The sequence below is a fragment of the Mobula birostris genome, chromosome 6, assembly GCF_030028105.1.
Source record: "Mobula birostris isolate sMobBir1 chromosome 6, sMobBir1.hap1, whole genome shotgun sequence".
Lineage (NCBI taxonomy): Eukaryota > Metazoa > Chordata > Chondrichthyes > Myliobatiformes > Myliobatidae > Mobula > Mobula birostris.
In genome coordinates, this window is record NC_092375.1 from 39,101,315 (window position 1) to 39,124,914 (window position 23,600).

Sequence of the window (23,600 nt, forward strand, 5' to 3'; positions counted from 1 at the left end):
TAAGTGTGAAGGTATGTTGGCAAACTTTGAAAAAGGACACGAAAACAGAAATTGATAGAAATATTCACTATGTAGCATCTACACTGGAGAAACCATGTGCAGATTGCATGATTGTTTCAAGAGGGTGATCCTTGCAAGGCATCAGGTGTACGCCTTAATTACACCTTCACTTTTCCTTCAGTTAGTCCTGACGAAGGGTCTTGGCCTGAAACGTCGACTGTACCTCTTCCTAGAGATGCTGCCTGGCCTGCTGCGTTCACCAGCAACTTTGATGTATGTTATGTGCGTTAATTACACCTCCTTGCTGACTAGCAACATGGGCACAACTCCCTTTTGCACATTGACTCTCATTTACCAAGTCCATGGTATGTACCAGCTTGGAAAATCTCCACAATATCTTCAAAAAGAAAAATTATATTCCTTATCAATAGCTCCTAATAATTGACTTTAGGAAACAGAAACTTGTGTATTTTATCCCTCTGGATGATATTCTTCTTGTGATTAGGGGATTAAAAACTGTTATTTGATGAGTTGGGTATATCATATGGACTGTAGAGTGATTGAGTAATGTTTATTACAACTTATAAAGTTCATTGGTCTATTCAAAACAATTAGTATTGTTTAAAAGTGAATTAAATTACAGTAAGCTCAATTTTTTAATAGTTCTCGGGCCCAAAATAGCATAATTACTCAATCAGGTGTGAAGTTTGTGCTAGACAGCACTTCTCAGAATGCACCACCTCTTGAAAAATGTCTCGGTGACTAGTGAGCAATACCACAGTTTAAGAATGATAGGAATGCCATAAGACAATTTAAAGAGTTTATCAGCAGTTGTTATTTGAATACATAGAGATTTTGACTCCTTGTTAATGCCATTTCCCCCAGGGTGGAGTATTTATTTTTTTGTGTGAACTTGGAAGTTGGTGACTGTTAATATAACTTTTCTCCAGATCTATTACTTCGGGTCCCTGAGACTTGCAAGTGATAGCTGTGTGGAAGATTGAAAGGGAAGGGATGAAGATGTTACAGTGAATTATTTCAATAGGTACTTGTAGGTAACAGCATCTTTCTTGTTTGCTTCTTTGACAACTTTGTTTATTATTATTACTTTGAATATTTGTTTTGTGCTTTGGAGCTGTCATGTTGGTGTAGGTGCTGCTTGTGTTGTGTTATCCTGGATGTACTTGTACAGGTGCCAGAGGCTAGATAGTAGATATAAAGGTATTGAGAGATGAGGATGATTATTGGGATCTTGAGTTCATGTTCTAAGATCCTTCAAGTTAGCAGTATGGGTTGGTGAGGTTACTAAAAAGGGAAGCAGGATGCTTTCATTTTATAGCTGAGGCATAGAACAGGGAGTTTATGAAGGTTTTTCTGGAACAGTCTACAACACTTGCTAAACTGTGGTTCCAGCAATCAGTAGTATAGGAAAGAGAGTGATGCGGTTCAAAAGGTGCAAAGTACAGTTATAAGGATGTTGCAAATTGGGGATTATCGTAATGAGTGCACATTATTTTATTCGAATCACCAGCCACTAAGTACACACCAAGCTGCAGCAAGTTGCAGAAAGCATTTGAGCATGCCTGGAATGACAAGTGGCAGATGCACCACAAAAATGCAAGATGATGTCTACCTCCAGGAGGGCAGAGATGGACTATTGATTTGAACCATATCTCAACCAGCTATGTAAAAATAGTTTTGGACTTGTGCTGTAATTTTTTTAATTTGAATTTTCCAGAATCGGATAATGTTTTTGATTTTTACAAATTGAGCTAAGTGTTCTCAATTCAAAATTGAATTGTGATTCACTTTTTGTGCTTTTTGAAGGGGCTTAACAAAGATTCTGCTTTCTATCTTTTAATAAAGGCTTCACTAGAAGTCAAGAATGTAAATGTGCTTCTCTGAAAAGCGTTCACCCAAGAGAGAGAAACTCCTTTTGATTTCTAGGCTTATCTATTACCATGTTTCAGAGATTTCACAATATTTTCTTGCATTAATTTAACTGGTCACATGAGTTGGAGTAAGCCTACCATTGCCAAGGTAAGCAGGGAATGCTACACAGAATCCTTACTTCATAGACCAGCCACTGGACTGATTTACTTGCCAGCACTTGATTCCTTTTCAAAACTTCACTAGACAACTCCATTCTTCAGCTGAGTAATATGAATAAATTAACTACAGTGTTAAATGTTATATAATTTACTTAGTGTTTGAAACCATTATGTTACAGAGAATGTTGTTTAGTTTTGTTAATCAGTGCTGCCTTGCATGCAGATATACTGATGGAGGAAGGCTGTGCTGATATCAAGAAAAATTAGCCATGTGTGAAATACAGTTGATGTCTATTTGAAGTTGTACTGCGTTTTATTCGAGCATTCCTCTCATCCCACAATTGCATTTAATTTGACAGCCATCACTGACTATCAACTTTTGGAAGGAATTATGCAATTAAAATAGTTACCTTTTCAAATAAAATGAGAATCTGCCATAAAAAAAATCAAGATTTCAGATTTATTAATCCCATTGTACGTCCACCCATATAGTGAAATGTGTAATTTGTCCGTAAGTGTTGCCACGTTCTGGCACTGACAACATGCCCACAATGGCCAGCAGAACTACGCAAGCAGAAGCAGCAGCAGCACCAATATCAAAACATGCCCCTTCCCTCCCACCTACCCATCCACATAGACAGGCCTCCAACCCCAGGAAAGAATGCCTCTGTACCTTCAGTCCCTGGCCCAGACCTGCAGACATTGGGCTTCCGGCTTCCAACCTCCGGCAAGCCGACCTGAGTCTTCGACCTTTGGGCTTGACCTTCAGACTTGCCAGCTTTGGTCTTCGACTTCTAAGCTTCAAGGTTTTGACTTCACTGACCTCTGGATATCAATCCTAGTACTTGATGATCATATGGACCTCTGACCTCAGGACTTGCTGACGGGAGTTTCACCGTCCCTCGTCTGGGCCCCACCGACTTTGGTCCTGGGCATCACTGGTCGTCTTATGTTAAGCCTGCCAACCTGAACTCGATGTTTGGGGATTACTGGTCTTCAACCGTGGAGCACTCCAACCTGGACACTGACCTGTGGCTCCTGCCCCTGTTTCTCATTTAGTAGACAACGGAAAAGTGAAAAATCTGTGGGATGCAAGGAGTTAAGATATAGGAGTTCAAAGTAATTCGGTGGCATGAAATATAATGCATTGTTCAACATTAGTCTTTAGTTTTTGGAAATATTTATGCTATAGGGTTCAGACATTATTAAAGGCTTGTGTATGGTACAAAAGTTAGCATGTAACTGATAATGAAGAAGAAAACTGGGGAGTAGGACTGGCAAGGAGTATAAAAAAAAATGAGGTAATATATCTGGGGATGGAAAACAAGCTGAGCAAATGCTACTACAGGTGTCCCCCACTTTACGAAAGTTCGCTTTATGCCACTTCGCTTTACGAAAGATCTACATTAGTACCTGTTTTCGCTAACTGAAAGAAATCCAAGGAGGATTTTCGCTCTTACGAAAAAAGGTGCCCACTTTAAACTTGTGTTTACCTCAAGAAAGACTACCATGACAGTGAAGCTTTGCGCGGGCAGGTGTGTGCGCATGCGTGTATGTGCCAATTTTTTTTTCTCTCTACAAATCGGTTTTGGCTAAATCTTCCTGACCTCTGCTAAGTGAAACTACATTGTACATACGTTATTTCTATTTTATATAGGCTGTGTATTTATCATATCATTCCTGCTTTTACTATATGTTAGGTTGTTTTAGGTTTTATATGTTATTTGGTATGACTTGGTAGGTTATTTTTTGGGTCTGGGAGCGCTCAAAAATTTTTTTCCATATAAATTAATGGTAATTGCTTCTTCGCTTTATGCCATTTCGGCTTACGAACCGTTTCATAGGAACGCTCTACTTTCGGATAGTGGGGGAAACCTGTATATCAGAAGATGCTGAAATGTGGGGAAGATCATTGGAACCTTACAGAGCATATGCACTGATCCTTGAAGACATAACTGGTGGATAAGAGTTTTATAGGATTTTTGCTTTGGCCAAAAAATACCATAAGACAAAGGAGCAGAAGTAGGCCATTCGGCCCATCGAGTCTGCTCCGCCATTTTATCATGAGCTGATCCATTTCCTCCTATTTAGTCCCACTCCCCCCGCCTTCTCACCATAACCTATCAATCTCTGCCTTAAATACGCCCAATGACTTGGCCTCCACTGCTGCCCGTGGCAACAAATTCCATAGACTCACCACCCTCTGACTAAAAAAATGTCTTCGCATTTCTGTTCTGAATGGGCGCCCTTCAATCCTTAAGTCATGCCCTCTCGTACTAGACTCCCCCATCATGGGAAACAACTTTGCCACATCCACTCTGTCCATGCCTTTTAACATTCGAAATGTTTCTGAGGTCTCCCCTCATTCTTCTAAACTCCAAGGAATACAGTCCAAGAGTGGACAAACGTTCCTCGTATGTTAACCCTCTCATTCCCGGAATCATTCTAGTGAATCTTCTCTGTACCCTCTCCAACGTCAGCACATCCTTTCTTAAATAAGGAGACCAAAACTGCCCCCAGTACTCCAAGTGAGGTCTCATCAGCGCCTTATAGAGCCTCAACATCGCATCCCTGCTCCTATACTCTATTCCTCTAGAAATGAATGCCAACCTTGCATTCGCCGCCTTCACCACCGACTCAACCTGGAGGTTAACCTTGAGGGTATCCTGTACGAGAACTCCCAAGTCCCGTAGCATCTCAGAACTTTGAATTCTTTCCCCATTTAAATAATAGTCTGCCCGTTTATTTTTTCTGTCAAAGTGCATAACCATACACTTTTCATCATTGTATTTCATTTGCCACTTCGCCCATTCTTCCAATCTATCCAAGTCTCTTTGCAGACTCTGTTTCCTCGGCACTACCGGCCCCTCCACCTACCTTCGTCAGCAAACTTAGCCACAAAGCCATCTATTCCATAATCCAAATCGTTGATGTATAATGTAAAAAGAAGCGGCCCCAACACGGACCCCTGTGGAACACCACTGGTAACCGGCAGCCAACCAGAATAGTATCCCTTTATTCCCACTCTCTGTTTCCTGCCAATCACCCAACGCTCTATCCACGTATGTAACTTCCCCGTAATTCCATGGGCTCTTATCTTGTTAAGTAGCCTCATGTGTGGCATCTTGTCAAAGGCCTTACAGGATGAATTAGAATGGTATAAAATTGTCAAGGATGGATCCATTATAAGAATGCTACACTTGAGAATCTACACAGGAGAAAATTCCACTTACATGGACGAACAAGGTGTGGATGTTTCTAGTGGAGTTGAGGCTGAGTGGAAATACTATCAAGATGTGTAATATTTTATTTAGGAGGTCTAAATATAGGCCTCTCTTCAAGAAGTCCTTAACTATGGTGCGTAAATTTAAGGGAGGGGTTAAAGTTAGAAAGATTACAGGGGAATTTGAAGGGGGAATAGCCACCAGAAGAGTACTTGAAGTTTGGAGCTCATTTTGTGAAAGGTTGGTTGTGGCAGTAACCTTTATTACATTCTTTTCATGGATAAGCAGTTGATGTGTTAAAGCATTCAGGACTATGAGTCAAAATGTAAGATTAGTATAAGTAGCTTATAATTGACAGCATTAAAATGAATGGCTATGTAACCTCATTTAGTTTTGTAAATTTCTGTGATTATATGATCGTGCGTATTTCAGTTGAAAAGGTTTGTCTCAATTATTTAATGGCTGTATGTTCACAGACACTTCCATAATGAAGATATTAAAACACCTACATCCAGTAACGTTTTAATCAGTGAAGCAACGTAACCCACATTCAGTTACCACTTGATGAATTTGATTCGGATTCTGAAACCAGGTAATTGCAATGCAAAGGGAAATACTGGAACGTGTAAGAAGTAAAATTTTAATATTGTAACTTTCAAATATAGTCTGTAATTGATTTATTTTTAATGTATAAGCTGGCTCAGTAGCTTAGCAAAACCTGAATTAATGAACAATGGTAACATTAAGGGCAATGAAATTGCTTTCTATCTTAGAACATTTTTATGTTGCCTACGTTATATGCCAATGAACCATGGGTTACACGCAGTTATATTTTCAAAGCCGTTTGTAATGGAAAATGTTACATTTGTTTGGCCAGCAGAAACCAAAATTTTATTTCTTTCTTATCTCTGTTCTTTAAATTCAAACTAATCAGCAAATAAGAGACATGCTAAAAGGCTGAAAGGAGTTGCAAAGGCTTCAGGAGCTAGTTTGCTGTTTATTTTATGGGTGTGGGGGAATGTTGTGTGACATTGATTCAATTGGAAAGTGTCTGCTTTATAATATTTTAGGAGTGAAAGCTGAATTTGCCACTGCCTTGTCTTGTATAAAATCCTACCAGCGCAGCGAGGGGAAAACTTTTGGTAGTACTTGAACTTTTTGATTGAGGCAGCATAAGATCACCTGCATGGTAACAAAGAAAAACTACAGGAGGTACTCACTGTGGAACTTCATGCACTCTGCTATTATTTGTCTTTGCCAAATTGTGTTACATAATGCTTAATATTAAATTAAAACTCAAATGTTAAATGAATCAGTTCCTGATGATGGCATTTAAGGGTTTGCAAAAGGTTTGCGGTGATAAACATTCTTCTCATCCTCTAACATATCTCCAGATACATCCTGTTTGATATGAAACCTCTATTAATAAAGTAGAGATGAATTGGAAACTGTGTGGCAAAATTAGAGATGCAAAGTTTTTGAGAAGCTAATTGCTGAATGATACTTGCAATCCACCACCCCCAACTGCTAATAAGAAAACACAACCTGGTTTTGCTGGGAATTCCCAATGTTTATCTTTCACTGCTGATATATTGGGTGATCAAAAATTAGTCCATTGCCTTGGAAAAGGCAGTGTTAGTTCAGAATGCAGGTTTATTAATTTTTTCCAGTTCTGGTGTCATCACACCGTTGTGTTTTGAACACAATGGTGGGGGGGGGGGTAACAATCAAGATCACATGATACATTTTTGTGCTTAGTGGAACATGTCTTCTTTAGTAGATTATGCCCAATTAGTGCCGTGGAAAATGGTAACTGCAGAAAATTTGTGTATTGTACAACGGAAATTATGTTTGTTATGTGATCTTTACAGTCTTGCAAATGTTTATTTTTTTGTGAAATCAAGCACAATTTTAGTTAATGACTAACAGTTTGAAAGTATTTGGCATGTGTTTAAAATAAGTTTTTGCTGAATTGATAATGTTATTTTGTATATATTTTAAATAGACATGCGTAAATTGTTTATATATATATTTTTGACCTTCTGTGGTAAACCTTTATTGCTGTTGCCCACTGTAGCATTCAACTATCTTGCACTGGCACACCAATACTTTGTGGACTTTATCTTCTGTTTTCCTAGTTGCCATAACATCATAATATTTGAGCTCTTTTTGAATTATTTTTCTGATTTTGGAATTTTTTTTTGCATGCCCCTTTGTTGGTATAACATTTCAAATGAATTTTAAGTAGGAAATCCACTACTTAAAGACAACAGGAGTACTGCATCTTATTTACAGAGCTAACAATTTAAGATCTGTTTATTTTTGAGGAAACGGTAACTTTTTAAAGATGCAGGTGATGAGTTTAAATGTTGTAATATAATTGTTTGGATCAGCCTGAGATTTCAAATCTTTGGAATGGGTTTAATAGAATAAATTGTCCATGATGATGGTTTTTGAATTAATGCATTGAATAATAAATATGCTGGTTATGTTTTTATAATTTGCCCACATTGTAACTAAGATAATCATTAGAATTATAAAACAATTGTTGACTTTTTTATTAATATTGTTGTATCAGTCATCTTGAGCGTATGCAAACTAAATGTTTTTTTTGGCAGGAATGATGAAGTATTCAACAAGATGGGATTGCCTGTTTAAAAAATATATAAAAAATATGTGTAATTGATCGTATTGTGGATATTGTTATATTTTGGCAAAGGACTTCCTTCCTTTTGAACTGATAGAATAAAGTGCCTCATTCAATCAGAATCAGTCACTTTGTTGCCAGTATGTGAAACATAAATTGATTGTGGTTCAGTGCCAAGCATAAAACACAGGACAATATTATAACAAGACAACACAATAGCAACTAACAATTTACAAGACAATAGTGCAAACAGCCACGAGCAATTAGCAGAATGGTCACATGGCCAATGACAATAATCAAACTTAAATGTGAACATTAGAACAGACTCAATAATTATGCAGAATAAAGAAAGCAGAGAAGATCATTTCATGGATGTTGTGCAGAGACATTCGGCGTATTACACCTGAGTGAATATTTTTGAGAAGCAGGATAGCTACAGGAAAGAAGCTTCAGAGATGATGTGTAGTCTTGGTGGCAATGGACTTGTAGTGTCTCCCTGATGGCAGTTTGGTGAATAGGTAACTGGTAGGGTGGGTGGAGTCAGTAGTTTTTTTTTTGGCTCTTTTCTTCGCTGTGCGAAGGAACAAGTCGTTTTAATGTCTGTAGCTGACAGCCAATGATCCCTGCTGAGTGGACCGCTCACTGCAACCTAGACTTGGAGGGGAGGAGGTGGCGGGAAACCAAACTGTGATAGAGGTGGTCACTACACTCTCAATGACAATCTAAAGTATGAAATGTAGCCTGATTTTACATTTTTCTATTGCTAATGCCTTGATTATGTTGAGAAAAAACTATTTTTGATTATTCCATTTAAAGAAAAGGAATGAACTGTATCATAATAGAGATTGAGGTATTAAAGCAATTTAAGCATGTTCCTAAAGAAAAGGAGGACACATTGAATGATTACATTGCATTTGTACTTGGAGTACAAGTAAGGAATTGCATTGCAAGAATTAAAATGGAGATGACACAATAGATTTAGCAGAATAGAAGTGAAGAAGTAAGACTGCCTTCAATTAGGGACATTTGTGAATTAGTGCATAATAATGAGAACATTTGCAGAAAGTTCTATTCTAGGATTTCAGTTAATTGAATCACCTAAAAATTTCATGGAAGTAGTTAAAGTTACATTAACTGAGTAACAGAGTAAATGAAATACAGAACAAACTGGAACATTACCAATACCATTACAGTAGTATAAAACTATGTATTAGTTCCTAATAGGTATCAACAGAGGAATTCGTCTAATGGACGCTACAATGCTCTTTTGACGTAAATGAACAAAATCAGCGCAGACACCCAGCGTAATTTTTTTTGGCTAGTGTCAGATCTATTCATTGCATCTTGCAAAGGGTCTGAAAAATTTTCAAGTCCAAATAAAAAAACAAAATAATTAAAAATCACTGTTTTTTGAATTGGTGTCGGTCTGCCCAGATGGATAACATAACACAAGCGTACACAACCAACGCTATTTAAAAACTATTTGCTCTAAGCACGGTGTAGTGTCTAACAGCTGCACAAGTGCGCATCGGCAACAGTTTCCTGCCCCAATTAAGCGGCATAGTATCCCAAATAAATGAAGGGAATCCTGGCAATTTTCACGATTTGTTTTTTGTTCTTCAAGTGTTGTCCCCAATAATTGGCTCCCCTGATTAATCGATGGCCTTATTAACTGGAATCCTCTGTATATTGAAGTAGTCTTTCTCACATGTTTAAAAAAGGAGAGACCTGGGCAAAGATTAGAATTGCAATATCAAGTAAATCTGTAGCACAGAAATAACCATTGCAGATGTGTAGGATTCTCAGTCATCTCACCATTAACTTAAGAACAAGAAATAGAAGTAAGAGTAGGTTATCCATCTCTTTGTTATCTTCCATCTCAGTGTTGCTTTCCTGCTGTAACTCCATAAGCCTTAATTCCTTTAATATTCAAATTTTTATTGATATTGTACATTTTAATGAGGTCACTTTTTCTAAATCCGAGTGCAGACAGGCCAAGACTATTTCATCTTTATTCATGTGACACCTGCCATCTCAGGAAGTAGTCTGCTTAAACATTTGCTGCATTTTCCAGCATGGATTCTGCTACTTGGATCAAGCTGTTTTCTTTCTCCCTCCTTTCTTAAATACTAAGATGACAGTTGCTACTTTCCAGCCTGTGTGAACTGTTCTTGGGATATATGGTATTTTGAGGTTGGCAATGCATATATACCTTCTAAATTTTGTGTAAATTCTTTAGCAGTTAGCCATTATTGCTTAACTGTCAGTTAAATTCAGTTGCTTAATATACCATTGTCAACTGATGTCTCATGCATTTGCATTTTTGTTCTATAACTGGTTTCAGATCAAAATCAATTACTTTCAATCTTTATATTTAGAGTTAACATTGTGATTAATGATCTGTATTAAGGACATTATGGGGAACAGTAACCATTTGTTTCATTATACTAGATTTAAAATAGCTTGTCTTTTTTTTTAATCAATATCTTAAAAAAAATCTTTCATACACTCCATAAATTTATCCTCCACATGTTTTCTGCTAATTTGTTATATCCAGCTTTATGTAGATTTAATATCTAGGGGGTTACTATTGACTAGAAACTCAAGTACATAATGTAGAAACTCAAAGCAAAAGCAGGTGAGGAGCTTGACAATAGGTGCAGGAGTAGGCCATTCAGCCCTTCGAGCCAGCACCACCATTCACTGTGATCATGTCTGATCATCCACAATCAGTATCCTTTTCCTGCCTTCTCCCCATATCCCTTCACTCCGCAATCTTTAAGAGCTCTATCTAACTCTTTCTTGAAAGAATCCAGGGAATTGGCCTCCACTGCCTTCTGAGGCAGAGCATTCCACAGAACCACAACCCTCTGTGTGAAAAAGTTTTTCCTCAACTCCGTTCTAAATTGTCTACCCCTTATTCTTAAACTGTGGCCTCTGGTTCTGGACTGCCCCAACATCGGGAACATGTTTCCTGCCTCTAACGTGTCCAATCCCCTAATAATCTTATGTTTCAATCAGATCCCCTCTCATCCTTCTAAATTCCAGTGTATACAACCCCAATTGCTCCAATCTTTCAACATATGACTGTCCCGCCATCCCGGGAATTAACCTCATGAACCTATGCTGCACTCCCTCAATAGCTAGAATGTCCTTCCTCAAATTTGGAGACCAAAACTGTACACAATACTCCAGGTGTGGTCTCACCAGGGCCCTGTACAACTGCAGAAGGACCTTCTTGCTCCTATACTCAACTCCCCTTGTTATGAAGGCCAACATGCTATTAGCTTTCTTCACTGCCTGCTGTACCTGTATGCTTACTTTCAGTGACTGATCAACAAGGACACCTAGATCTCATTGTACTTCCCCTTTTCCTAACTTGACATGGTTCAGTTAGTAATCTGCCTTCCTGTTCTTGCCACCAAAGTGGATAACCTCACATTTATCCACATTAAACTGCATCTGCCCACTCATCCAACCTGTCCAGGTCACCCTGCATTCTCATAACATCCTCCTCACATTTCACACTGCCACCCAGCTATGATAAATAAATTTATTATTAATAAATATGAATAAATTTATACCATTATTGGTAACAAGCAGTAACCTACTACTTCCCCTCCAAAGCTTTTCCATCATTAAGACACCAGAATTGAGATTTAAAAACTCATCATTTGCCTGAGTGCAAATCCAACTCCATCCAGAACAAAGCATCAGTTTTGGGTGGTGCTCAATCCACTACTCTGAACATTCACTCTCATTGTTGCTATTTACAAAAATGGATACAGCAACTTGCTTCCACTTCTTTGCCTTGTCCTCCCAAAAATGCAACCTTTACCATGAGTAGGTGGCAGATGAGATATGATAAAACATTGATGAATGCACTACAATTACATACTCTTTGACCAATGATGTCTGTGCTAAACATGGACATAGGTCGCCGACAGCTGCTCGCCAGAGTCCTCTGTCCTGGGCCAGTCTTTCAATCTGTCAAGGTGTAGCCCATCGAAGACCCTTCCTCTCCCAGGGACAAGGTCTTTGGAGCTTCTGTAGTGCTGGAATTTTATAAGATGGGCTCAGTATTTCAGTGGAATAAAGGAAATTGCAGTGGTGTGAGAGGGGAACTGACCAAGGTTGACTGGAAAGAGACACTAGCAGGAAGGACAGCTGGAGTTACTGCAAAAAAATGAGGGAAGTGCAAGCTATGTTCCCAATAAGAGGAAATTTTCGAATGGAAGAAGGACACTACCGTGGCTGACAAGTGAAGTCAGAGCCAAAGTAAAAACAAAAGAGAGGGCATACAAGGAAGCCAAAGCCAAAGCCAATGGGCAGATAGAGGATTGAGAAGCTTATAAAAACTTGCAAAAGGAAACCAAGAAGGTCATTTGGAAGGAAAAGATGAATTATGAAAGGAAGCTGGTGATTAATATCAAAGAAGAACCTAAAAGCTTTTTAAGTATATAAAGGGTAGAAGAGAGTTGAGGGTAGATATAGGACCAATAGAAAATGACCCTGGAGATATTGTAATGTGAGATGCAGAGATGGCAGAGGAACTGAATGTGTATTTTGCATCATAGGGGAAGATATCTGCAGTATACTGGACATTCAAGAGTGTCAGGGAAGTGAAGTATGTGTAGTGAAAATTACGACTGAGAAGGTGCTCAGGAAGCTTAATAGTCTGAGGGTGGATAAATCTTCTGGACCTGATGGAAAGCACCCTCGGGTTTTGAAGGACATAGCTGGAGAGATTGCGGAGGCATTAACAATGATCTTTAAAGAATCAATATATTCTGGCATTGTACTGGATGACGGGAAAATTGCATATGTTACTCTGCTATTTAAGAAGGGTGGGAGGCAGCAGAAAGGAAACTATAGACCTGTTAGCCTGACGTCAGTGGTTGGGAAGTTGTTGGAATCAATTGTTAGGGACGAGATTACAGAATACCTGGATGCCTATGACAAGATAGACCAAAGGCAGCATGGTTTCTTGAAAGGAAAATCCTGCTTGACTAACCTACTGCAATTTTTTGAGGAAATTACAAGCAGGATAGACAAAGGAGATGTAGTAGATGTAGTGTACTTGAATTTTTAGAAGGCCTTTGACAAGGTGCCACACATGAGGCTGCTTAGCAAGATAAGATCCCATGGAATTATAGGGAGTTACTAGCATGGGTGGAGCATTGACTGATTGGCAGAAAGCAGAGAGTGGGAATAAAGGGATCCTATTTTGGCTGGCTGCCAGTTACCAATGGAGTTCCACTGGGTCGGTGTTGGGACTGCTGCTCTTTATGATGTATGTCAATGATTTGGACTATGGGATTAATGGATTTGTGGTTAAATTTGCCGATGATGCAAAGATAGGTGGAGGAGTGAGTAGTATTGAGAAAACAGAGAGCCTGCAGAGAGACTTGGATAGTTTAGGTGAATGGGCAAAGAAGTGGCAAATGAAATATAATCTTGGAAAGTGTATAGTCATGCACTTTGCTGGAAGAAATAAATGGCAGACTATTATTTTGACCGGGAGAGAATTCAAAATGCAGAGGTGCAAAGGGACTTGGGAGTCCTTGTTCAGGATACCCTAAAGGTTAACCTCCAGGTTGAGTCAGTGGTGCACAAGGCAATTGCAGTGTTGGCATTCATTTCTAGAGGTATAGAATATAAGAGCAGGGATGTGATGTTAAGGCTCTATAAGGCACTCGAGACCACACTTGGAGTATTGTGTGCGGTTTTGGGCTCCTTATTTTGGAAAGGCTATAATGACATTGGAGAGGGTTTGGAGAAGATTCACGAGAGTGATTCCAGGAATGAATGGGTTACCATATGAGGAACGTCTGGCAGCTTTTAGGCTGTATTCCCTGGAGTTCAGGAGAATGGGGGGGGGGGGAATTTCATAGAAGCATTCCAAATGTTAACAGGCTTGAACAGATTAGATATAGCAAAGTTATTTCCCATGGTAGGGGAGTCCAGGACAAGAGGGCTCGATTTCAGGATTGAAGGACGCCCATTTAGAGCTGAAATGTGAAGAAATTACTTTAGTCAGAGGGCGGTAAATCTATGGAATTTGTTGCCATGAGCGGCTGTGGAGGCCAAGTCATTGTGGAGGAAATAGAGAGCCATTTAAGACAGAGATAGATAGATTCTTGATTAGCCAGGGCATCAAAGGGTTTGGGGAGAAGGCAGGGGAGTGGTGATGACTAGAAGAATTGGATTAGCCCATGATTGAATGGCGGAGCAGACTTGATGGTCCTTATGGCCTACTTCTGCTCCTATATCTTATGGTTAAAAGGCTATTGTTCCTTTTGACTTTTTTTTATTTTCAAGAAGTAAAGAACTTGAAGTTGTGATTCTTTTCTCTCCTACTTGCAAATTCTCGAGTGTAATATTATGCTAAACTTTATTTCCTTTATTTTATTTCCAATGTTCTGAGTTTTTTGCTGTCAAATGCTTTTCATCTGTGACTGCTAATAAGTAATCACAGGTAATGTGCAATCTGGTAAAAAGTTTAACTTAAAGAATGAATAGGTACACAGATGTTTCGTAGTTCAAGTCAGACAACACAGTTATTTTTATTGTGACAAATGTTAATCTGCCATAATTTCTCATTGCTTTTTCTGCTACAGGAAATTGAAGAACTCAGTCATTTGGTCAACGTTCACGAAGTCTGTTGGGGCAGAAGGGGATTTTTTAGTTAGTTCCTTCTGTTAATAGGATGCAGTAATTGGTAATGTTCGCTTTGTGGTCATGTTCTACAGCAAATTTATTCTGACTTTGACTTTAGTTAAAACATCTGTCTGTTTAATTATGGCATCTAGAGGGCTTTGTACTGATTATTAAATGGGGCTGCACCTGTTTTGCTTAAAGCACAACTTGTTTGGTAAAATATACCTTTTTGGTTTGCCAAGTACTTAAGTGTGCTGTGGTCATTTATTGTTAAGGTATACACTTAATGGCCATTTTATTAGGCACAGGAGGTACCTAATAAAATGATTGCTGAGTATATTTCTGTTTGTTCATGTGGAGAAATTTGTTTAGCCCGAGGGTGGTAAATTTCTGGAATTTATTACAATGGGCAGTTGTGGAGGCCAGGTCGTTGGCTGTATTGAAGGCAGAGCTTGATAGGTTCTTTATTGGATACGGCATCACAGGTTACGGGGAGAAGGCTGAGGAGGGGAAAAGAATCAGCCATGATTGGCGGAGTAGACTGGAAGGGCCAAATGGCCTAATTCTTCTCCTGTGTCTTGCAGTCTTATCTACAGCTACTGTAGCCCATTCACTTCAAGGTTCAATCTTTTATGTGTTCAAAGATGCTCTTCTGCATACCACTGTTGTAACGCGTGGTTAATTGAGATTAGCTTGAGTTAGTCTGGCCATTCTCTTCAGACCACTTTCATTAACAAGGTATTTTTGCCCACAGAACTGCTGTTCACTGGATGGTTTCTATTCTTTGCACCATTCTCTGTAAACTCTAGAGACTGTTACGTGAAACTCCCAGGAGATCAGCAGTTTCTGAGATGCTCAAGCCGCCCAGTCTGGCACCAGCAATCATTCCACAGTCAAAGTTACTTAGATCACATTTCTTCCCCATTCTGATGTTTGGTCTGAACAACAACTGCATATTTTGACTATTTGCTTTTATGCATTGAGTTGCTGCCACGTGATTGGGTGATTAAGATATTTGAATTAATAAGCAGATGTATAGGTGTACCTAATAGAGTGACCACTGAGTGTATATTAGAGCTCTCCACTTCACTGTATGTTATTTTTTTTATTTGGATACCACAAGTGCCAAATATGCAATTTTCTTTCTGTATTATGTGGAAGTACATCCTTGGTCCACATGTGGAAGCAACTAACTTCTGAGGTTGAAAGATATTTCAATTATTGATTGCAGTAAATCTGCTTAGATATAGTATCATTGCTTGCAATATTTTTATCTAAAATTATAAACCAATTTTATTAAAATCTAATGAGCAAATAATTGAATTCATTGGAAATTTTTGTGCATTCATCTGAAATTTACATCTTCAGTACTTAGTAGAGACATTATTTAATGTATGCTGGTTAACATTGCCGCATTTCTGTTAATATCCCATTGTGCAATTTATCACTTAAGATTTAAAAACTTGTGTAACAACTGCAAACACGTGTAGTATGTATTCAAATAGTTGTCCATTGTGAATGCTGGTCATCATAAATTTACACCAGGTATCAGTAATGTAAATTAATATACAAATTTATAACAAATACTAATTATTTCAGAGTTAATAGTTAAGAGATTGAGGGATCACTGTAGGTCACTGCCCACAAACGAAGATTATAATTTTCTTGATTTCTTAATTCAGCTGTACTGATGATGCCATCTTCCACCAGTGCGTGTTGTATATCTTCCTTTCGCCTCAGTTGTGGCATCCCCTCCTCCAGAGTTGTCAAAGTTCTCAACTTTGCCAGTTTAATTTCTAGACCAACTCTACCCCACTCTTTCCAACCAGTTTAAGAATAGATTTTCTTCTGTTCTTATCTTCCATCCTACCAATTTACACATTTTCCTTAAGTTTTGATATTTTCAACACGATGGAATAGTAGATAAATTGCACAGCTCCTTTAGCTTTCTGAGGGACCATTCGCAGATACTTTTTTCCCATGAATTTCCACATCTCGTCATGGTTATGTGCAACATCAACCATAGTTGCAACTGTACATTTCATTTGAAGCAGTGATTTACTTTCACTTCCAACTTTGTATATTGCATTTGTTGCCAAAAGCACTTGCTTGGACATGGTTATTACCACCTGCTTTAAAAGGTCCATTCTCATCGCTGTATCTAAGATAAACAAGGTAACGTGCCTCACTGACTTCTGCCTGGTGGCTCTGACATCTACCATCACGAATTGCTTTAAGGAGTTGGGTACAGCATGCCTCAACTTTAAATGCCTAGCCAACCTTGACTAGCACTGAACCAGGTCCTCACTGGATGCAGCCTCCCTGGCCCTACACTCATTTCTGGAGCATCTGCACAGTAAAGACCCCTACGTTAGACTATTGCTTATTGATTAAAGCTCTACCTACAATTTGATAATTCTGAACAAACTCATCACCAAACAACGAAACCTGGAATTCACCAGCTCCCACTGCATATAGGTCCTCAGCTTTCTAACTATAAGACTGCAATCAATAGGGATAGGCAGTAACACTCATGACTATTCATAACACTGTTGCTCCACAAGGTTGCTTCCTTAGCCCCTTACCCTTTTCTCTATATCCACAATGTATGGTAAGATTCTGCTCTATCTCTTCTGTAAGTTTTCAGATGATACAACTATAGTGGGCTGCATCTCGGACAACAATGATCTGCCATATGGAAAGGAGATGGAGAGTTTTGTAACATAGTGTCATGACAACAACCTTTACCTTAATGTCAGCAAAAAGAGTTGATCATTGATTTCAGGAAAGGGAGGTGGAGGGAGATGTACATCCCCCTGTTTATATCAATGGTGCTGAGATTGAGAGCTTCCATTTCCTAGGAGTGAAAATCACCAATAACCTCTACTGGTACTGCTCCAACCATGTTAATGCCATGGCCAAGTAAGCTCACCAGTACCCCTACGTTCTCAAGATGCTAAAGAAATTGATATGTCATAGAATGTATTCTATCTGAATGTATTGAAGCCTGATATGACAACTCAGGCATTGCTGTGACTAAAAAAAACTGCAGAGAGTTGTGGACACAGCTCAGCAGATCATGGAAACCAGCCTCCCCTCCATGGACTCTTCTTCTCTCTGCCTTAGTAAAGCAGCTAGCATCATCAAAGACCCTGCCCACCCTCTATCTTCTCTCTTTTCTCCCACTGGGCAGGAAATACAAAAGCCAATAAGCATATACCACTAAGCTCAAGACAGCACTCTCGCTGTTATAAGCCATAAGACATAATTAGCCACTTGGCCCATCGAGTTGGCTCCACCATTCCACCCTGGCTGATATATTGTCCCTATCAGCCTCATTTTCCTGTCTTTTCCACATAACCTTTGATGCACTGACTAACCAAGAATCTGTCAACCTCTGCTTGAAATATACTCAGTGACTTAGCCTTCACAGCCGCCTGTGGCAATGAATTCCACAGATTCACCACCCTCTGGCTAAAGAAGTTCCTTCTCTTCTGTGTTCTAAATGGACCTCCCTCTAATCTGAGGCTGGATGCTCTGGTACTGGACTCCCCCACTATAGTAAACATCTTCCCTCATCAATTCTGTCCAGGCCATTTGATATTCGATAGGTTTCAATAAGATCCCTCTGCATTCTTCTAAAGGGAGATAGTGGATCTGAATGTGTGGCTGAGGAACTGGTGCAGGAAGCAAGGATTTATATTCTTGGACCACTGGGGTATGTTTTGGGGTAAGGATGAATTGTAGAAAAGGGACGGGTTGCACCTTAATAGGCGGGGGACCAGCATTCTGGCAGGCAGGTTTGCCACTGCAACACGGGGTGTGTTTAAACTAAGTAGTGGGGGGGGGGGGGGGAGGGGACGAACTGGGAATATAAGGATGGAGTTAAAGGGAAAGTGAGAATAAGAAAAGTTAAGAAGGACAACAGAATCAACAGAGCAGAAAGCTCAAGAAGGGATCCTACAGTATGGCTAAGTGAAATAGGAATTGATATGAAAGGTGAGGGGAGTAATGAATTAAAAGTATATATGAATGCATGCAGTATAAGAAATAAAGTGGATGAGCTTGAGGCACAGTTGGAAATTGGCCAGTATGATGTTGTGGGAATAACAGAGACATGGCTTCAAGTGGACAGGGCCTGGGAGATGAATATTCAAAGTTATACGTCCTATTGAAAGGACAGGCTGATGGGCAGAGGGGGTGGGGTGGGTCTGTTGGTGAGGAATGATATTCAGTCCCTTGTGAGGGGGGACATAGAATCAGGAGACATAGAGTCAGTATGGATAGAACTGAGAAATTCTAAGGGTAGAAAGACCCTAACGGGAGTTATCTACAGGCCCCCAAACAGTAGTCTGGATGTAGGGTGTAAGTTGAATCAAGAGTTAAAATTGGCATGTTGCAAAGGTAATGCTACAGTTGTTATGGGGAATTTCAACATGCAGGTAGACTGGAGGAATCAGGTTGGTACTGGACCCCAAGAAAGGGAGTTTGTGGAGTGCCTCCGAGATGGATAGTTAGAACAGCTTGTACTGGAGCCTACCAGAGAGAAGCAAATTCTAGATTTAATGTTGTGCAATGAACCGGATTTGATCAGGGACCTCAAGGTAAAGGAGCCATTAGGAGGTAGTAACCATAATATGATAAGTTTTAATCTACAAATTGAGAGGGAGAAGGGAAAATCAGAAGTGTCAGTATTACATTTGCACAAAGGGAACTATGGAGCTATGAGGGAGGAACTACCCAAAGTTCAATGGAACAATACCCTAGCAGGGATGACAGTGGAACAACAGTGGCAGGTATTTAAGACCATAAGACCATAAGACAAAGGAGCAGAAGTAGGCCATTCGGCCCATCGAGTCTGCTCCGCCATTTTATCATGAGCTGATCCATTTTCTCCTATTTAGTCCCACTCCCTCGCCTTCTCACCATAACCTTTGATGCCCTGGCTACTCAGATACCTATCAATCTCTGCCTTAAATACACCCATTGACTTGGCCTCCACTGCTGCCCATAGCAATAAATTCCATAGATTCACCACCCTCTGGCTAAAAAATTTCTTCGCATTTCTGTTCTGAATGGGCGCCCTTCAATCCTTAAGTCATGCCCCCTCGTACTAGACTCCCCCATCATGGGAAATAACTTTGCCACATCCACTCTGTCCATGCCTTTCAACATTTGAAATGTTTCTATGAGGTCTCCCCTCATTCTTCGAAACTCCAAGGAATACAGCCCAAGAGCGGACAAACGTTCCTCGTATGTTAACCCTCTCATTCCTGGAATCATTCTAGTGAATCTTCTCTGTACCCTCTCCAACGTCAGCACATCCTTTCTTAAATAAGGAGACCAAAACTGCCCACAGTGCTTCAAGTGAGGTCTCACCAGCCTTATAGAGCCTCAACATCGCATCCCTGCTCCTATACTCTATTCCTCTAGAAATGAATGCCAACCTTGCATTCGCCGCCTTCACCACCGACTCAACCTGGAGGTTAACCTTAAGAGTATCCTGTATGAGGACTCCCAAGTCCCTTTGCATCTCAGAACTTTGAATTCTTTCCCCATTTAAATAATAGTCTGCCCGTTTATTTTTTTCTGCCAAAGTGCATAACCATACGCTTTTCATCATTGTATTTCATTTGCCACTTTGCCCATTCTTCCAGTCTATCCAAGTCTCTCTGCAGACTCTGTTTCCTCAGCACTACTGGCCCCTCCACCTACCTTCGTCAGCAAACTTAGCCACAAAGCCATCTATTCCATAATCCAAATCGTTGATGTATAATGTAAAAAGAAGCGGCCCCAACACGGACCCCTGTGGAACACCACTGGTAACCGGCAGCCAACCAGAATAGTATCCCTTTATTCCCACTCTCTGTTTCCTGCCAATCACCCAACGCTCTATCCAAGTGTGTAACTTTCCCGTAATTCCATGGGCTCTTATCTTGTTAAGTAGCCTCGTGTGGCACCTTGTCAAAGGCCTTCTGAAAATCCAAATATACAACATTCACTACATCTCCCTTATCTAGCCTACTTGTAATTTCCTCAAAAAATTGTAATAGGTTTGTCAGGCAGGATTTTCCTTTAAGAAAATCCATGCTGAGTTCTGCCTATCTTGTCATATGCCTGTAGGTACTGTATAACCTGATCCTTGACAATCGACTCCAACAACTTCCCAACCACCGATGTCAAGCTAACAGGTCTATAATTTCCTTTGCTCCCTTCTTAATTAGCGGAGTGAGATTTGCAATCTTCCAGTCCTCTGGAACCATGCCAGAATCTATTGACTTCAGAAAGATCATTGCTAATGCCTCTGCCATCTCCACAGCTACTTCCTTCAGAACACAAGGGTGCATTCCATCTGGTCCGGGAGATTTATCTACCTTTATACTATTCAGCTTCCTGATTATTATCTCGGTCGTAATTGTGACTGCACACACTTCTCTTCCCTGCCACCCTTGAGTGTCCGGTATACTGCTGATTTCTTCCTCAGTGAAGACTGATGCAAAATACTCATTCAGTTCCTCCGCCATCTCCTTATCTCCCATTACAATTTCTCCAGCATCATTTTCTATCGGTCCTATATCTACTCTCACCTGTCTTTTACTCTTTATATACTTGAAAAAACTTTTAGTATCCTCTTTGATATTATTTGCTAGCTTCCTTTCATAGTTAATCCTTTCCCTCTTTATGACCTTCTTAGTTTCCTTTTGTAAGCTTTTAAAAACTTCCCAGTCCTCTGTCTTCCCACTAATTTTTGCTTCCTTGTATGCCCTCTCCTTTGTTTTAACTTCGGCTTTGACTTCTCTTGTCAACCACGGTTGCATCCTTTTTCCATTCAAAAATTTCTTCTTTTTTGGAATATATCTGTCTTGCACCTTTCTCACTTCTCGCATAAACTCCAGCCACCTCTGCACTGCCGTCCTTCCTGCCAGTGTCCCTTTCCAGTCAACTTTGGCCAATTCCTCGCTCATGCCACTGTAATTTCCTTTACTCCACTAAAATACCGACACATCAGATTTTGGCTTCTCTTTTTCAAATTTCACAGTGAACTCAATCATGTTATGATCACTGCCTCCTAAGGGTTCCTTCACCTCAATCTCTCTAATCGCCTCAGGTTCATTACACAATACCCAATCCAGTACAACCGATCCCCTAGTGGGCTCAACAACAAGCTGTTCTAAAAAGCCATCTCGCAGACATTCTACAAATTCTCTCTCTTGAGATCCAGTGCTGACCTGATTTTCCCAATCCACTCGCATGTTAAAATCCCCCACAATTATCATAACACTGCCCTTCTGACAAGCCTTTTCTATTTCTTGTTGTAATTTGTAGTCCACATCACTGCAGCTGTTTGGAGGCTTATAAATAACTGCCATCAGGGTCCTTTTACCCCTGTGATTTCTTAGCTCAACCCATAAAGATTCTGCACCTTCCGATCCTATATCACCTCTTTCTAATGATTTAATATCATTTCTTACCAATAAAGCCATGCCTCCCCCTCTGCCTACCTTCCTATCCTTCTGATACACCATGTATCCTTGGACGTTCAGCTCCCAGAGACATGCATCCTTTAGCCAGGTCTCAGTGATGGCCACAATATCATACCTGCCAATCTGTAGCTGTATGACAAGATCATCCACCTTATTCCTTATGCTGCGTGCATTTAAGTACAACACCTTAAGACCAGTATTTGGTAGTCTTCGCTTTGATTTCACTGCAACTTTATTGCACTGCAACTCATCCCAATGGCTACAAATTTGCCCCATCACCTGCCTGTCTTTCCTGTCATCTTTACTGCTCACTATCTTAGATTTATTTCTATTTTCCCCTTCCTCCGCTCTATCATTTCTGGGAATAATGCAGAAGGTACAGGATCAGTTCATTCCAAATAGGAAGAAAGATCCTAAGGGGAGTAAGGGGAGGCTGTGGCTGACAAGGGAAGTAAAGGACAGTATTAAAAGTAAAAGAGAAGAAGTATAACAAAGCAAAGATGAGTGAGAAGCCGGAGGATTGGGAAACTTTTAAAGAGCATAACTAAAAAGGCAATACGCAGAGAAAAAATGAAGTACGAAGGTAAACTAGCCAAGAATATAAAGGAGGATAGTAAAAGGAAAAAAAATAGTTTGAACCAAAATTGGGTCCTTGAAGACAGAAACAGGTGAATTTATTATGGGGAACAAGGAAATGGCAGACGAGTTGAACAGGTTCACTAGGGAAGACACAAACAATCTCCCAGATATAATAGTGGCCAAAGGACCTAGGGTAATGGATGAACTGAAGGAAATTTGTATTAGGCAGGAAATGGTGTTGGATAGACTGTTGAGTCTGAAGGCTGATAAGTCCCTGGGACCTGATGGTCTGCATCCCAGGGTACTTAAGGAGGTGGCTTTAGAAATCATAGATGCATTGGTAATCATTTTCCAATGTTCTGTAGATTCAGGATCAGTTCCTGTGGATTGAAGGGTGGCTAATGTTGTCCCACTTTTCAAGAAAGGAAGGAGAGAAAAAACAGGGAGTTATAGACCGGTTAGCCTGACGTCAGTGGTGGGAAAGATGCTGGAGTCAATTATAAAAGATGAAATGACAACACATTTGGATAGCAGTAACAGGATAGGTCCGAGTCAGCATGGATTTACGAAGGGGAAATCGTGACTAATCTTCTGGAATTTTTTGAGCATGTAACTATGTAAGTGGACAAGGGAGAGCAAGTGGATGTAGTGTACCTGGACTTTCAGAAAGCCTTTGATAAAGTCCCACGTGGAGATTAGTGGGCAAAATTAGGGCACACATGGTATTGGGGGCAGAGTATTGACATGGATTGAAAATTGGCTGGCTGACAGGAAACAAAGAGTAGCGATTAATGGGTCCCTTTCGGAATGGCTGGCGGTGACCAGTGGGGTACTGCAGGGTTCAGTGCTGGGACCACAGCTGTTTACAATATACATTAATGATTTAGATGAAGGGATTAAAAGTAACATTAGCAAATTTGCAGATGACACAAAGCTGGGTGGCAGTGTGAAATGT

General features: G+C 39.9%; 1 protein-coding gene across 4 annotated transcripts in view; it reads left to right on the forward strand.

The window, feature by feature from the left end:
• The window catches only part of LOC140198965 (POU domain, class 2, transcription factor 1-like), a 182,807-nt gene that overhangs the window by 15,246 nt on the left and 143,961 nt on the right, over positions 1 to 23,600 (forward strand). The window contains exon 2 of one of the 4 annotated variants that reach the window (XM_072260282.1): positions 5,752 to 5,867. The exons of the other annotated variants lie outside the window; for them this stretch is intronic. Within the exon in view, the coding sequence (XP_072116383.1) occupies positions 5,840 to 5,867 (28 nt within the window). The 5' untranslated portion in view covers positions 5,752 to 5,839. The remainder of the gene's footprint in view (positions 1 to 5,751; positions 5,868 to 23,600) is intronic. 4 annotated transcript variants of the gene reach the window in all.